This window comes from Portunus trituberculatus, chromosome 27 (assembly GCF_017591435.1).
Source record: "Portunus trituberculatus isolate SZX2019 chromosome 27, ASM1759143v1, whole genome shotgun sequence".
Taxonomy (NCBI): Eukaryota; Metazoa; Arthropoda; class Malacostraca; order Decapoda; family Portunidae; genus Portunus; species Portunus trituberculatus.
Window position 1 is genome coordinate 3,383,737 of NC_059281.1, and position 18,093 is coordinate 3,401,829.

General features: G+C 39.3%; 1 protein-coding gene across 2 annotated transcripts in view; it reads right to left on the reverse strand.

The window, feature by feature from the left end:
* LOC123509550 overlaps nt 1-18,093 on the reverse strand; it is a 103,340-nt gene that overhangs the window by 21,897 nt on the left and 63,350 nt on the right. For both annotated transcript variants that reach the window (XM_045263920.1, XM_045263919.1), the window contains 3 exons: nt 12,987-13,176; nt 12,656-12,859; nt 51-10,498 (listed from right to left, as the gene is read on the reverse strand). In XM_045263920.1, coding sequence (XP_045119855.1) covers nt 51-10,498; nt 12,656-12,859; nt 12,987-13,176 — 10,842 coding nt within the window. The remainder of the gene's footprint in view (nt 1-50; nt 10,499-12,655; nt 12,860-12,986; nt 13,177-18,093) is intronic.

Below are 18,093 nucleotides of genomic sequence, written 5' to 3' on the forward strand. Positions count from 1 at the left end.
ACATTATTCCCAAGGCTTATTTTAATGTAGAAAAAGAAATTTTAACTTACATGTTGCTGATATATGTGAAGCCTTCTTGAATTCCTGGAATCACCACCTCTCTCCAGAAAGATGAAGTTTGACCAGAGACTTGTGAAACGACTCTCTCGGCTTCAGTGAGGAAATCAAGGAAGCTGTTCACCTCACTCTTCCACACAGTTTGCAGGACCTGTTTGTTGACGAAAACTTGAGAGAGTGTTGGAGCTTCCGAGATGATCCACTGACTGACATCCAACACAGTGGAAGTGACATCATTTTTCCAGCTGTGTAGGACCTTGTGCACTGGTGATATCAACCTGGTGACAAAAGCTTCATCCTTATAGTCCAGGGAAGGATCAAATTCGAGGAAGGCCTGCAAGACATGTGGTGATGTGAGTCTGAGGCCGAGTGCTGCATCTTGGTGCCATTCACTAAACCTGAGATGGTCCAGTACTGCCCCAGCCTCCACTGGACTGTGCAGGCCAAGCCTCACTCTACCCTCTTCATACACTTCCTCTTCATTACCAACACTCAGGTGCATGACTAGCTCTGGCATGTGTCTCTTGATAACAGAGTTCAACTTCCAAGTGTCTCCCTGCTCCAGAGAGCTTCCCTCCAAGCTGAGGGAGGCCTCTTCTTGCCTGCTATCAAGTACCCCTCTCCATGTGTGGCCCCATTTTTTCTCTGGAGCCACCACAGCCACTGTAAAGGCACGTTCACTGCCTTGTGATTCCAGGGAGGCTGAGAGGTTGACCCGGTGCCAAGTCTGTGAGGTGAGGCTGTAATAACTAAGTTTGCAGAGAGTCTCAATAAATGGGTCCTGTCTGAGCTGGGCATCCATAAGCATGGTGAAGTTGGAGGCTGGTTGGGAGAACCTGAGGTTCATAGTCTGCCTCCTGTCATAACTTAATGGTTCAACTTCCATTGTTGCCACCATCTTCATCTCAGGAGAGTTTCCATCCACAAGTTGTGCCGAGCCAAAAAGTGATGAGTTGTGGGTGCGAGTAATGTTTGCTTCTAAAGTGATGTCCTTCATGTCTGGATGACTCAACACTGCACTCAAATATTGTCTACCCTTATTGAAAATTGAATAATCATCATATTTCATCTTTAAGTTTAGAGGCTGTCTCAATGAGTTATTCTTGCCCCATGTAAGCTTCGATGAAAAATCTATCGCTCTGATGGCTGATATTACAGAAGTATTGAAATAAACACTATGAACTGGCAGCATTAAGGCCATTCCTCCAGTGTAGGTGCTGGTAAACATCCCAGGGTGTTTCTGGAGACACATGTTGTATCCCACATGTTTCTCATTGACTTTAATGGTCAAACTTTCATTCAACAGTTTTGAAGTCATGTGATGTGTTCCTTGCAGATAGAAACTTGTTTGTGCTGCCAATCCAAACACAGAAATGTGGTGGCCAGCCTCCAGTTGTCTGTGCTGGACATGGAAGCCGTAAGGAAGCCCTGAGCCTCCTAGTAAGGGGGAAAGACTTGTCTCCACCTGACAGTCCTGCACTATAGGACCCAGCTCAAGATGGAACACCAAATGTCCAGGGGCTATCCTTGGTGTTGTCAAGGAAAAGATTTTAGCCTCACCCCAAGACCAGTGGCCTTTCAAAAGGTCCTTAGAATCACTTTTGGCAATGAAATAAAATTCTTCATATTTATCATACCTTAACTGTGTTGAAAAGAACTGTATGCCGAGTATGTCTTTTGGTACAAAATTAATGTATAGTTTTGTTCTGAAATTTTCTTTCCTACTGATGAATCCCCAATTAGCCTTGATGCTCCATTCATTAAGTCTGACTAAGAATTCATAATTATAAAAATGATTCATGGATAGATCAATCATGGAGACAGAGATTCCCACCGTCCCAACACGCATCTCTGCAGCATAGCAGCCCTTGCCACTCACCAGAGAGTCATTATTAACTAGCTTTAGAGAGATGATTTCATATTTCTCAAATGGCAAGTACAGACTAATCTGTATATTAGAATTCCATATATCATCTGTTAATCTGTTGGTCAGTATACTGCCCACCTTGCCACCAGGGTATTCTACAAGTGCACGGAAAATGTGGTCTTGGTAGTTGAACTGAGGAGTCATGAGCTGGAACTTCTCAAACCCAGACATGGGTGTTAAGATGGCTACCCACATGCTCCACTTCATGACAGGATCTGGATAACAGTGAATGTCCACCCTGCTCTGTTGGTCATCCTTGCCTCTTAGGTGTATCTTGAGCAGCTGTGTATTTTCATCTGATGGGAGCTGCATCTTGACACTAAGGTCCTGCAACATATCCCATGAAGTACCAATGTCAGCTTCTAAACTATATTCTTTTGAGAGATCATAGCGAGTACTTCCATGGAACTTAAGACTGAAATATTTCATTTCCAAACCAAGATGTCCATATTTTTTACTTATTTCTGAAGTGAGCACAAATCTGCATTCTGAGGAGGTGAATTTTATTTCCTGTGTTTTCCTCCAGTTTTTGTTATTTTCAATATGTATGTAAGTATCTGGAATAAAGAAGTTTGAAATTTCTACTGACAAATATCTTCTTTCATTATTATTTTCTAGATGTAATATAAACATTGTTGTCAGCCTGGGGTCAACACTTTCTATCTTAAATTTGATCTTCAGAGATTTTTTCCTCAGAGTGACATGAGCAGACACCTGGTGAAGCTGGCGAGTTCCATGTCTAATGGTAAGGTTGGCAATAAAGACATTGGGATCATCTTCACTCACTGAAGCTTCAATAAGGAGACTCTTGCCTTCTGTGAATCCTACCAGCTCACCTTCTACTTTAATATTAAAGATGCTTACATCGCTATTCATTTTTCCTTTTATAGTACAGTTCCCATATGGAAGCCATGAAGAATCACACTTCAGTTCTAAAGTATAGTTTGTGACATTTATAACCAAACTACAGGTATGTTCTTCATCTGCAATTCCAACCTGAATGTTTGTTTTGATGTTTCTCAACCACTGGACATTTACTGCCACCCAGTAATTGTCAATCCAGTTTGATTGGACTTTTCCCTCAAATTGCAGTTCATGGAGTTTTTTCACATAATGTAGAGTTCCAGAAGCTGCAATGAAGTGATGGCCATATGATGCTGTTGAATTAAAGGAAAAGGACAATTTTCTTCTAACCTCAAGACTCCCATTGATGGCCACTCCTTCCCAGGGCAGGTAAGGGGAATGCAACTCCAACTGGGCAGCAAATTTTTCTAGACTGAGCTGAGGCCACTTGATAGAAAGGGTGTGCCTGGTGGCCAAGTCTGGGAAGGAGACAGATAAATTGAAGGACTCCTCCTTTAGGATTAACTCAGCAGCACAAGACCACTCAGGGATGCTTATGGTCAATTGATGATGGGGATAAACTTCATCTCCATTTGTTGTTTCATATGTAACTTTATGAGTTTCTTCATGAATGAAAGCAAGTTCAAAAGCCCCTTCTTTTATGAAAAAGTTGAACAACGGGATTTTGCATGTTAACTTAACAGGATGTTCAAAGTAACTGCCTTCCAACTTTACCTCCATAGACAGATGCTTCTTGTTAATGTTACATGTTAGACTACTATTCAAATCAGTTAGTTCCTTGCCATGAGGCTTCCACTCTGTAGACGATGAAGCTTCAAGTGAAGTACCATCGTACGTCACAACAAAGTTCAAGTTGAAGGATTCCACCCATGTGTGTGCAAACTCAGACTGAACATTGATGTTTGCTTTTCTGTCATCAGGAGAGATGAGGTAGCTGAGAGAGACCTTCAAGGGAGCAAATATCTCACTCAAAGAAATGGAAGCTTCAGTATCAAGTTCTTGCCACATTTTCTTAGCTTCTAATGTCCATGTGAACTTGTTTAGTATAGGAAGAAGAACTTTTATCTTTCCTTGCTTTTTGGAAAACATTAGCTCAAGTGTGTGTTCAACATTGTTTGTTATGAAATTAATCGTGTAATCATGATTTTTTGGTTTCATACTGAATTCCATTTCAGCAGATTTAAAGCTACTGAAAGGAGTTCTAATCTGTGCAGCAACTTTGTATTTCCTTGAACTGAGATCACACTCAAACAAAACATATCCAATTTCAGTAGAGTCCTCTTTATATTCAGAAATTATTTTCAATTGCAGTGGTGAATAAACTGTTTTCATCACCATAGTGAAGTGGTTCCAGTGTGCAGTGACTGTGTACATGAGAGCTTCACTTTCCGTTCTCAGCGACATTTTGAGAGAGGCTTCAGATAACAGGCTCCATGGAGTCTGAACCTTTATGTCAAGATCCCAAAGCTCTGCCTCCACTTGAACCCTAATAGTGTTGGTCCATGTAATTTCTGCCTCTGCTGCAAGCCGGCCACCTTGTAAGGATCCAGATGCAATGAGGATGAAGGTCCTGTAGCCCTCCAGTGGAGTGTTGACAGATATTTCCAGAGAAAATGGATAAAGTTTATATTCACAAGTCATTTTCCACTTGTCTTTGTTCATAGTTACTGTAGCTTCAATATGGCTAGAGTTGAATTTTAATGAGACATTACACATTTCCAGGTCTGAATAAGAGCTTGTCAGACCAACAAAAGAGTCCACATTTCCATTTACTAATTTGAAAATGCCATTGAGTGTGATCCTCTGAGACCATTCCACAAAGGTGGTGCACATCACCTCAATGTTAGATCTGGCTAGTGAAAACTTGGCATCATATCCAAAGGTAAGCATAGGAAGTGATCTGAATGGGGTGAATAGTTCAAATTTCATCTTGGACTGATCTCTGGTTTGCATTCCTTGCACAAGAAGGTGAATTTTTTCTCCCCACTCAAAAGTCAGGGATGCCAGATCCATCATGGAAGTCATCCTTCCACGCAAATATTCTCTGATGTTGTATTCTGCATTGAAAATAATAGGTGAGTATGGGCTCTCAGATGAATAAAGGTACAACTGAAGACTTGAACTCTTCTTACTGACATAACCTTTAACACTGGCATTGTATTGCTTTTCTCCAACAGAGAGGGAGGCTGTGGCTTCTTGACCATCTCTGTGTAAGTATCTAGATTTGAGCATCATTGGCAGAGTCTCTGAGCTCTCAAGAGTAAGGTGAAGCTCATAACCATCATTGTGAGGTGTAAGGGAGCCACTCATATTAAGGTAGGTTTCCTTATTCCAGAAGAATTCAATTTCCACTTGATATAATGTAAGTTTAGCATTCAAATAGCTGTGCATATCATATTTCATGTCAAAGTTAATCATTCTAGGATTCACGGTGAGATATACAGTAAGCATTTCAGTTCCACCATATGTTATTGATGAATTTCCAGTGTACTGGTTGCCTATGTTTTCATAAATTAACTCCAACTTTCCATCTGTCCCAAGAACATTTCCTAATCCCATGAATTCTAGTCTGGTTACTTTATTATTGAGCTTAAGCTTTGACTCAGCACTCAAAGTGTAGTTATTAACAGAAAATTCAGAAGTAAGAAAGATGTGACCTGCCTGGTTAGTGTTGTATTTTGCAGTGAAGAAACTCTTGTGGAAAGATTGAAATGGCAGGTTCAGTTGAAGTTCTGTTAGCTTAGAATTTCCATATGGATTTACTTTGATCTTCAGTTCTCCTACATGATCACCATAAGTCACACTGGACTCCACAAGCCATGGCAACTCTTTGAAGGTCCACAATAGGGATCCTCTCATCGGTCGGAATAAAGGAGAGGTTAGGGAAGCTTTGAGTGAGCTCCAGCTTCTCCTGGGCTCTAGCTCCACACTAAAAATCAAGTTAGTTTGTTCAACTGAAGCAGTTAGACTTGTAGTGTAAACCTCCTTGAATTTATAATTGAAATCCAAGTTGAAGGTTGACAAGCCTCTAATGGGTATATTGCCTGTCATTGTAAAAGTCCCCACTTTCCGTTTTAGTTTAGGTACCAGCTTGAAATGAAAGTTATCAAAACCACACTTATACCAGGATGATAGAGTCCATGTGTTGACTTCATACTCAACATGCAGGTGATGAGTCAGAGTGAAGGATGATTCAAAAAGCACATCCAGCTCCAGTCTACTCCATGGTGATGGTACTCCCTGTGGCTGACTGTTCAATTGAGCAACAAGGGACAACATTGTTTGTTCACTTGTGTTGACTTTGGTTTCAAAAAAATATGACTGATCTTTTCTGCCAATATTCCAAGATCCATTTATGACTTTATATTTATTGATGTTTGTCTGAACTTTGAAAACTCCTGAGAGAGGCATTATATATTTTTTGAACTTCAAGACAGCATTTGCCTCTATTTCTTTATATTGTCCTTCAAGATTGAGTAAGTTTTTCCTAGGATAAAAATCATAACCAAAACTATACATTGTCTTGTTCACAGCCCAGTGAGGGTTATTCAGGTCAAGAATCAGCTTTGCAAAGTTGAAATTTCTTCCTCCTGTTATCTGGCATGAATAGTTTACATGTGCCTGGCTGTATTCAAACTGAATTAGTCCATTTGTTGATGTTGTGTATGGAATGTTACAAAGAAGGACATATTTTCCCAACCCAAAGTGTGATAGATCAAAACTGACATTGAAAGTTAAGTAATTTCTAAAGACTAGCCAGACTGCTTTCAAACTTATATCTCCCTCAGAAGAACTGAAGTGCATGGTAGCATGACTGGATACATCATATGCTGCACTTAAAGAAAAGTTGCCAAAACCTTCATGAGGAGTGAATACAATCATTGTTGTATTTTGCATGTTCCAGTTATTATTATGATCATGTGTGAAAGTAAATCCATAAAAATCTCCACTGGTGATTCCATTGATGTCAAATGTATATAAATTTCCAGGGGAATTTGAGTGAGGGAATCCCAGGGACACATGAAGAGTCTCAAGATGCTTGAAAGTTGTTTTAATTCTGAAGGAAGTTGAGAAACCTTCTATTTTGGCAAGGAATGAAGCCTCCATTTCCAGCTCCACCTCATCCTGAATGCTCTGTACAGAGAAGTGGTGATTATTTCCTTCAGTCTTGTGAGTAAGCTTGACATAGTAGTGCCTGAAGGAATGAAGGCTTGAAGTCATGTTGAAAGAGACAGATCTTTTGTCTGAGGATTCCTGGAGGACAATGCTGCCTTCAGCATTACCAATGGTGCTCATTATCTTGAAAGTTCCTTCCTTATTGTCTTCTAATTTATAAACAGTCTGAAGATCAGCTTGAGAAAATTTTGGTGATGAAGTAGAAAGTCCCAGATTTAGTTCTCCTCTTTTTTCTTCCATTTTTCCATTTGCTGTTAGTGTTGCAGTGAATGGAAGATAAGAAATTGAATGGCTATACGTAGCATTTAAGTCAAATTTACCATTTTGGAAGTCATGATAAGTTTTAAGGGACAGTAATGCCCTTTCATTGACTTCTATACTTATATCACTTTGATTAAACATTGCTGAATGTTGGTACAAGAAATGTGTCCAATTAGAAACAGGATTATAAGCATGGATCATAACTGAAGAGTCATTTCTTCCAGTCACTGATGACAGCTGCAATCCAAGAGAAAGCAGTGTATATACTTGTGCTTCACCTTTGAGATCAATATTAAAAAGTCTGGTAGATTCAGCCATTAATTCATACCTATATATATCACCATATTTTTCCAAACGACAGTGACTGGATGCATTAAAAGAATTCTTATCAATTTCATAACTGAAATGAAAGTCAAATAATTCATTTACATGGTTGTAAAGGACTTTGCTGGAGACAAGGACAAACTTGAATTCAGGATCCACTTTTCCTTCAATAGTGACATTATGGTTTTGCAGCAGCATCTCAATATTTACTCCATAGAATTGTTCCATTGATATTTTGAGGGACATGGTAGAATTTTCAAAGTCTTTGAAAGGCAACTTCAATGTTGAATAATATACAGAGTCATCCAAACTTGCTTTGGTATCAGATACAAGCCAATTCTTGTGTTCATTTAAGTCGATAGCCAGATAAGATTCTAGTTTGCGAGATGACACAGAGTATGTGAGGTTGAGGTTCGCCTTGAACGGTATGAAGACTTTGTTGTCCACTTCAAAGTTTACACGTGCTGGGGCGCGGGGACGTGGTGGGATGTAGGTCACATTGCCATTGAACTCAACCTCGTTAACTATGACTTTTGCATTAACTCCCACTCTTCTTCTACGCTGAATACCAATGACTCCTTTGATGTTCTGAATCATACTGAAGTCAGAGTTTAGATCAATCCTAATTAATTGCCCTCGTCGTCTAAAGATCCAGCTTATATCCCCTGTGATCAATTTGAATGATGGTGCATCTTCACTGACAACCTGACTGTCAATCTTAAACACATTGGCATCAACATGAGCCATAATTTGGTATTTCTTTCTGTTTCCTGGGATAATATGTGCCTTGAACTCTTTACTCTGGTGATTGTAGGTCATAAAAGCACCCCACTGAGGAGCTTGAAGGCCAGTAAGAGCGGTTACATTGCCATAAAACAAATTCTCATTTACAAGGATGTACAAAATAATTTCCTTTTTACCTAATATCTGTTGATGATGCATCAAAATATACTCATTCTTGTAACTGAGGCTAAAGTTATCATACAGCTCTAGCAATGCCTCTAAGTTTGTTCTGTATTGCCAGTCACCAATATATAATGTTCCTGAAAGGTTGCCATTAATAATACCTTTCTTCTGGCTGACATATGTATCCAACTCAGCCCAGTATTTTTCAAATCCTTCAAAATTAGTGTTTAGTTTTACACTTCCCAAGAAGGCATAGTCCTTGATCCTTGACATGTCTGCTACTATATGCAGCTGTCCATGCTTTACTAAGTCTATATTCCCAAATCTTACACTGAAAGTGAATAAGCCATCAAGTTTTGGATAGATCTCAGTAAATTTACTTCCAAAAGTGAAGATGTCAATGCCATCCTTTGTCACATTGAGGCGGAGGTTTGGCAGGGAAGAGGGTCCAGGGTCACGGGTGAGTGATGCCTTCCATTCCTCCAGTGGGCCTTGGATCACACAGCTGAGCAGCTCTCCAGCATTGTGCAGGGAGGTCACATACACCAGATAATCACCAGTCTCCACTTCAAACTCTCCACTCAGATTTGAATTGAAGAGCAGATTTGTTTCAAAATCAAAATCATTACTTGGAATGTTCACCATGAAAACAAAGTGAAACTGTTCAAAATCCTGTGTCAATTCACTTCTACTGAGCATTAGTTTTTGTTCTCCCTTTAGATAGAATTCACCATCAACAAATATCTCTGCAGTTACAATATTTTCATTGCCAAATTTGTGCCTCCAGTGCACATCAATGGCACTGAAATATGAGGAGGAAATATTTAGGGAAATATTAGATTGGTACCAGTTGAAAGGTTCAGGAGTTTTCAGACTTAGTTCAGCCAGTGATGAGTCACCATAAGCTACAATAAACTCTGTCTCTCGCAATGTACTAACTGTTACCGAAGAAAATTCTGATTTTATTTCCTTAGTCCATGGCGATTTAATTGAAAATTTCCACTTCATAGGAGAAAGAGAAGGCATGACATTCAGTGATATCTTGCTTTCTATAACATCCTCCCTATTTGGAAAGACAATGCTTAGCTCACTCTGCCAGTCAGTGAAGTGGTGTGCCTGCAGCTGGTGCTCCACCCTCAGCAGGCTTGTGCTGTGAGATGCAATCAACTGAGTGTGATAGTCACTGATGCCTTTGATGAAAGAAAAACTGAAGTCTATGGGATTTTCAAGCTTACTTATGACAGAAATATGTCCTGTGGCACTCTGGGGAACAAAGTTCTCATCCCATGTACTTATGATCTTACAAGTAACCCTTACCACATTGGCAGAGAATTCCAGCTCATTTCTGAGTTCACCCTTTGTGAGCCTGTGGCCAAGATCCATTGCCACTTGAAGGTATTCATGATCTAGTCGAAAATTAGCATTCAGATCAGAACTGTTCACAAAAATAACACCCAAGTCTGCACTGACTGTGTTCACTGGATGCCATGCTGAATGGAAATCAAGGGTCATGTTGAGTCCGTGGTTCCCGTGAAGGTGTGACACATTCATGAATAATGGAGAAGTCCAGGGAGTCTGAAGATCAAGTGTTCCTCCATAAATCTTAGTATTGTCTTCAAGAGCATTCTTGCCAGACACTGTAAGAGATGCTTGGTTTTCCATTCCTCCTATAAGTTTCAAATCAAAGTGCGTTTCTGAACTGCTATAGTTTGCAAGAAAATGAAAAGGTGATGACAACAATGGAGAGGTGAATTCTATATCCAGTGATTTCTTGGCATGAGTGTTGCCTAAGACAGTGACAACCTGCAGGTCCCATGGGTCATGTTCTTGTGTGAGCTTGACAGCAGCACCTGTAAGATATTTCTCATGGACATACTTGTGGTACAGGTGAATGTGAGAGTCACAGTTGCCATGTCCAGCTTCATACTGCAGCTTCACATCAAAGAGCTTTACAGAGTCTCCCAGCTGAGCTTCCCCACGAACCTGTCATGTAGGAGGGCATTGCTCTTAGTACCGTATTTTATTTTGAAAATTTTTCTTTAAACAATTAGCAATTTAAATATGCACATACACACACACATACACACACTAATGAGGGATACAGAAGATTAAAGGAAATATATCTTAATTTTGGTGATAAAAAAAAATCCAAACAAGTTCGTCAGAGAGAGAGAAGAGAGAGAATTGGCCAAAACTATTATCAAACAGATCCAGGACAGCACACAGGAGTTAGACCAGGAAGTGGAGGAAGTGATTAGGTTGGGGAGATTTAGTGAAGGGAGTAAGAGACCAATGAAAGTGAGAATGAGAAAGCAGGTAGCGGTGGAGGAAATTATGACAAGGAAAGGGAAGCTGGTTGATGATACTGAATTTAAGAATACAGGCAAACCCGCAACGAGTATTTACACAATGAATTTTCGCCACAACAAATGCTTTGTTTTATTACCCTGAAATCACATAATGAACACCAAGTTTGAAAACACAGCCGAATCACCACCATCACCATCCATTGCTGCGTCCAAATTTGACGTGTTCAAATTTTTTATTTTATTATATATATATATATATATATATATATATATATATATATATATATATATATATATATATATATATATATTTGGATTTAAAAAAGGCTTTTGACAAGGTACCTCACATGAGACTGCTATGGAAATTAGAGATTTATGGAGGACTGAAGGGAAAAGTGTTAAAGTGGATGGAAAACCACTTGAGATGGAGGGAGATGAGAACGGTAATAAGGGATGCAAAGTTGGACTGGTTGGTGATTGAGAGTGGAGTCCCACAAGGTTCAGTGCTGGCACCAATACTTTTCCTTGTCTATATTAATGATATGCCAGAGGGAGTAAACAGTTATATTAATTTGTTTGCGGATGATGCTAAGTTGTGTAGGTGTGTGAAGAGTGAAGAAGATTGTGAAATTTTACAGGCAGATCTGGATAGGATTTGGGAGTGGAGCAAGAGGTGGGAGATGGAATTTAATCTGAGCAAAAGTCATGTGATGGAGATGGGGAAGAGTGGAAGACGGCCAAGAGGGTCATATAAGATGGGTGAAGGAGTAGTGTTGAAAAAGGTGGAAAAGGAAAAGGATTTGGGAGTGATAATACAAGACCATGGGCAGTTTGAGGCTCATATTGACAAGATGTTTGGAGAAACATATAATTTGATTAGAAATATTGGATTAGCCTTTCATTATATGGATAAAGATATGATGAAGAAATTAATTAGTACGGTAATTAGACCAAGATTGGAATATGCTGGGGTGGTTTGGTCCCCTTATAAAAAGAAGCATATAAGGAAGTTGGAGAGATTGCAGAGAATGGCAACAAAAATGGTTCTGGAATTGGCAGAAATGACCTATGAGGAGAGATTAAAAGAAATGAATTTGCTTACCTTGGAACAAAGAAGAGAAAGAGGAGATTTAATACAGGTTTATAAACTGTTGAACGGTCTGGATGAAGTGGATAATGAGCAAATGATGTTGAGAGAGGAAAATTTAAATAGAACTACGAGATCGCATAGTAAAAAGATAGCCAAAGGAATATGCTTGAAGGATGTAAAGAAATATAGTTTTCCACAAGGATGTGTGGAGGTGTGGAATAGTTTGAGTGAGGAGGTGGTGTCAGCGAGGAGTGTGCATAGTTTTAAAGGAAAGTTGGATGTGTGTAGATATGGAGACGGGGCCACACGAGTATGATACCCAGGCCCTGTAAAATTACAACTAGGTGAATACACACACACACACACACACACACAAGGAAGACAAGAGGGCATGGTATAAAGCTAAAAAAGGACAAAAACAGAGGGGATTTCAAAAGGAACAGCTTCCCACACAGAGTGGTGGATACAATGAATAGACTGGACAGAGAGGTGGTGTGTGCTGAGATGATTCGCATCTTAAGAGTAAACTGGATAATATGAGATACAGAGACGGGACCCTAAAAGCATAGCTCCCTTACATATGTATGGTTTGCAATTCACAAAAAAGGTAAATAAATCCAATCTAGTGAAAAATAACAAAACTAAGCAACTAATACATAAATGCAAGATATAAAATAGTATTACAAAACTAAAAGTACACTTTTCACAACAAAGATCTGCAGATACAAAAATAAGATCTACCTTAATCTCCTCAACTTCAAACTGAATAAAGCTGAGTTGTGATGAATCACTGTGAGTCTCTACAACAAGTGCTGCAGAGTGTAGTCCAGCAAGAGGTGTAGTGAGATTGACAATGAGGCTGACTGAATCATTGGAGAACCAGCCATCATACTGCTTCAACTTGAAGTTTCCCTCATATTTGTGTCCATTGGAGATGGTGGAAACCTGTATCATATGATAAGAAAAAAGAGTTCATTATGAAGGTTCAGCTGAGTGTTACTGAAGGAGAGAAAATAGTTAATAGTCACACTGAGTCCATATTAATCACATTCACAACTGCAGCTCAACTGACATTGAGTTCTCTGGTGATTCCGTCATATGCATGTGTGAGTGTGAAGTCTGTGGTGAAGGACCTGGTGGAGGGGAGGATGATGGTGACTCGTGCTGAGCCTTCCACGTGATGTTGGTGTGGACGACTGAGAGAACCAGACAACTTCACCTCGCTCTTCAGTAGTCTGAGGCTGCCACTAAAACTTTCATTCCTGTAGATCAAAATGTTTTACTTGAAGTATACAGGAGTTACCAACTTTATAGCCATCATACAGTAATGAGGCATCTCAAAAACTTCCAAACAGTAAAGACTAATTGGATTCTTCAGTGGTGTTTCAGCAATTTTACACTAACAGTGTGTGTGTGTGTGTGTGTGTGTAATTCACTGTAATTCACTGTTTGATCTGCTGCAGTCTCTGACGAGACAGCCAGACGTTACCCTACGGAACGAGCTCAGAGCTCATTGTTTCCGATCTTCGGATAGGCCTGAGACCAGGCACACACCACACACCGGGACAACAAGGTCACAACTCCTCGATTTACATCCCGTACCTACTCACTGCTAGGTGAACAGGGGCTACATGTGAAAGGAGACACACCCAAATATCTACACCCGGCCGGGGAATCAAACCCCGGTCATCTGGCTTGTGAAGCCAGCGCTCTAACCACTGAGCTACCGGACCGTGTGTGTGTGTGTAATTCACTGTTTGATCTGCTGCAGTCTCTGACGAGACAGCCAGACGTTACCCTACGGAACGAGCTCAGAGCTCATTATTTCCGATCTTGGGATAGGTCTGAGACCAGGCACACACCACACACCGGGACAACAAGGTCACAACTCCTCGATTTACATCCCGTACCTACTCACTGCTAGGTGAACAGGGCTACACGTGAAAGGAGACACACCCAAATATCTCCACCCGGCCGGGGAATCGAACCCGGTCATCTGGCTTGTGAAGCCAGCGCTCTAACCACTGAGCTACCGGGCCATGTGTGTGTGTGTGTGTGTGTGTGTGTGTGTGTGTGTGTGTGTGTGTGTGTGTATTTACCTAATTGTATTTACCTAATTGTAACATACGGAAAAGAGCTATGCTCGTGTTGTCCCGTCTCCATATCTATTAATGTCCAGCTTTTCTTAAAATCATGAATATTCCTTGCGTTGACCACTTCCACGTCTAAACTATTCCATGCTTCCACCCTTCTATGAGGAAGCTATATTTTTCACATCTCTCCTATAAGTGGCCATTTTAGTTTTTCCCATGCCCTCTCGACATTCTTCCATTCCACATACACAGATCTTCCCTATCCATTTTTTCCATGCCAATCATCACTCTGTATATTGCTATCAGGTCTCCCTTTCTCTTCTGTTTTCCAGGGTTGGAAGTTGCATTCTTTTCAGTCTGTCTTCATAAGTCAAATCTCTTAAGTCAGGCACCATTTTCGTTGCAGCCCTCTGTACTTTCTCTAGTTTCCTTATGTGTTTCTTTAAGTTCGAGCCCACTGTATTGTTGCATATTCAAGCCTCGGTCTTATCATTGCAGTAATTATTTTCTTCATCATTTCTTCATCTAGATATACGAACGCCACTCTTATGTTCCTCAATAAGTTCAATACTTCTCCAATTATTTTGTTTATATGTCTCTCTGGCGATAGGTCATTGGTAATTGTCACCCCAAGGTCTTTTCTTCATGACTGGTTTTATGTCTTCATTTCCTATCTTGTACATACTCCTGATTCTTCTTTCACTCTTGCCAAACTCTATTTTCTTGCATTTTGTCGTGTTGAACTCCATTTGCCATGTACAGCTCCATTTCCATATTCTGTCCAAGTCTTCCTGGAGTAGTTCGCAATCTTTGTCACATCTCACTTTTCGTAACAATTTTGCATCGTCTGCAAATAGGCTCACATAACTGGACACCCCATCCACCATGTCATTTATGTAGACTGCGAACATTACTGGTGCCAACACTGATCCCTGTGGAACTCCACTCTCCACCAATCCCCATTCTGATGGTCTGTCCTTAATTATTGTTCTCATTTCTCTTCCTACCAAAAAGTCTTCCATCCATTTTTAGTGTGTGTGTGTGTGTGTGTGTGTATTTACCTAGTTGTAGTTTACGGGAGGGAAGCAAGTTCATATTGACCCGTCTTTATACTTTGTTTCGTCCAGCTTAGCTTTGAAACTGTAAACACTGACTGCATTTACTATGTCTATATCTAATCCATTCCAGGTGTCCACAGCTCTATGAGGGAAACTGTACTTCTTAATGTCTCTTATACAATGCACCTTCTTCAATTTCTTCCCAGGTCCCCTTGTAGTCCTTGTTTCCAGGTTTAAAAAGTCACCATCCACTTTATCCAGGTTATTAACCATTCTATAAATACCTATCAAGTCTCCCCTTTCTCTCCTACTTCCAAGTGTTGGAATTTCCAGTTTTCTCAACCACTCCTCGTAAGCCAAATCCTTCAGTTCCGGTACTAACTTGGTGGCTGCCCTTTGCACCCTCTCCAATTTTCTAATATTCTTCTTAGTGTGAGGGGACCACACAATCGCCGCATACTCCAGTCTTGGTCTTATCATAGATTTAATTAACTTTTTCATCATATCAGCATCCAAATATGAGAAGGCCATTTTAATTCTCCTTAACAGATTTGTTACTTCTCCCATGATTTTATTTATATGGCTATCTCTGTAATTGTCACCCCTAAATCCACTTCCTCTTTAGACCTTTCCAAACTAAAATTTTCCATTTTGTAATTGCCATGTACTCTCCATTTACTTTTTCCAAATTTCATGACTACACTTATTCAGATTGAATTCAATTTTAGAGATGTACCGATGCATCGGTATCGGTATTGGAATCGGCGGTATCGGCCCATTTTTTGTGTATCGGTATCGGTATCGGCTTATTTTATGCCGATACTTACGATACCTAAAAGAAATTTACTACTTAGTGATATATTCGATATAAGATATTGATGATACCAAATTAATATAATACGGCGTATTAAGTTTCCGTGGTGATTACCGTATGTCATAGAATACTGTTTTCTGTGGTAATAAGCCACAACCTCTAAATTGGACGTGTATGAAACGCGTATAGGCTGAACTCCGGCACCCTGTCACACTGTCGGTCATGTCATGAGTCACCACGCATTCTCACTGTCTCTCAGTCAGATGCTGCTCCTCCACCCACACAAAGTTCACACAGGTGAAAAGCTTATGTTTATGAACTATAATGTCAAACTTCAGATATTGAGAATCCAACAAAATGATTTGGTATGTGTATATATATATATATATATATATATATATATATATATATATATATATATATATATATATATATATATATATATATATATATATATATATATATATATATATATATATATATTCAAACATTTTACATTAGTGTAAATAACAGCATATTCTTATTTTATTTACAATTAACAGTGCTAGTGCTAGCCTTTTCCAAGATATCATACTGGAATAGGTGGAAGCTCGAATTATATATGTGTATTAATTTCAATGCAAGTTTAATTTTTGAGTTACTTGTGTTAACCTAAGGATGTAAAAATTCCATAACTACGAAAGTAACGATTATGTTTTGTAATCATGTGCATTATGTATAATTTGTTGCATATTAATTATTTAAGATCATAGCAATACACTAGAAATTTAGAATAAACTAAACTTTTTTCTATTTAATTGAAAAGATTAGGTGAAAGTTGATTTTTCTGAATTGGTCTACTAATGTCAAAGGATGTCAGATTTAATTAAAGAGAAACATACACAACAAAATGAGTTACTTTTGCTAATATTTTGTGTCTGTTTTACAATTTTAATAATTTTAAAAATATTTTTGATCGCCAAAATATCATGAATAAAATTAATAATGAAAATGCACAAGACCAAATGGTCGCTAAAGGAGTAAGAAGTAAGAATTTAAAATAATTGACAAGAATCAGAAGACTGAGAAGATATTCACTCCAATTACTGAGTAATATACCTTTGCAAATGGCTTCAAAAAGCTTCTAGAATTGCTCCTATTTCACAAACATTCTCAGAAGGACTTACAGCATCCCCTAAAACAAAGCCTCCCATCTGATAACGCTCGCCGTCCACCAACTCATCCTGGTGTCCAGTGCAGTAATCACTATAAGAAGTAGTATCAGTATCGGTATCGGTGGTATCGGTGTTGGTAGTAGTATCGGTATCAACCCAATTAGGTGGTATCGGTATCGGTATCAGAATCGGCCAAAATTTTGGTATTGGTACATCTCTATTCCATTTGCCAAGTTCTGCTCCATCTACCAATTTTATCACGGTCCTCTTGCAGTTTTATACAGTCATTTATATTTTTCACTCTCCTCATTATCTCGGCATCATTCGCAGACAAATTGATATGACTCTCAATTCCTTCAGGCAAGTCATTCACATACAAGCCAAACATGACTGGTCCCAACACCGATCCTTGAGGTACTCCACTAGTGACCTTTAGCCAGGAAGAACTACTATTTCTTATCACTGCTCTCATTTCCCTTTCACTAAGGTAATCCTTCATCCATTCCAATAATTGTCCTCCAAATTCCCCATTGTTCTTAATTAATCTTCCATAGTAGCCTTTTGTGTGGTACCTTGTCAAAAGCTTTTTTTAAATCTAGGTAGACACTGTCTATCCAACCATCCCTTTCCTGTACAGCATCTATTACTTTTGAATAAAACAACAACAAATTTGAGGAGCATGACCTTCCTCTTCTGAAACCAAACTGACAGTTTGTCAACACATTGCTGCTTTCTAGGTGTTCCATTCAGGCGTCTTTAATAATTTTCTCACATAGCTTCCCCACAACACTCGTCAGCAATACTGGTTTATAATTTAAAGGGTCTTCCCTACTACCACTTTTATACAATATAGGTACAATGTTTGCTCTTTTCCAGTCCTTCGGTACTTTCCCTTGCAACAACGATGTCTTCACCAGGCTATGAATCTTTTCTGCCAACTTTCCCTACATTCTTTCAGTGTCCAATTTGAAATTCCATCTGGACCAGGTGCCTTATTTACATCTAGATTTTCCATCAGTCTCATAACATCCTCCTGATTTACCTCTACTCCAATTAGTTT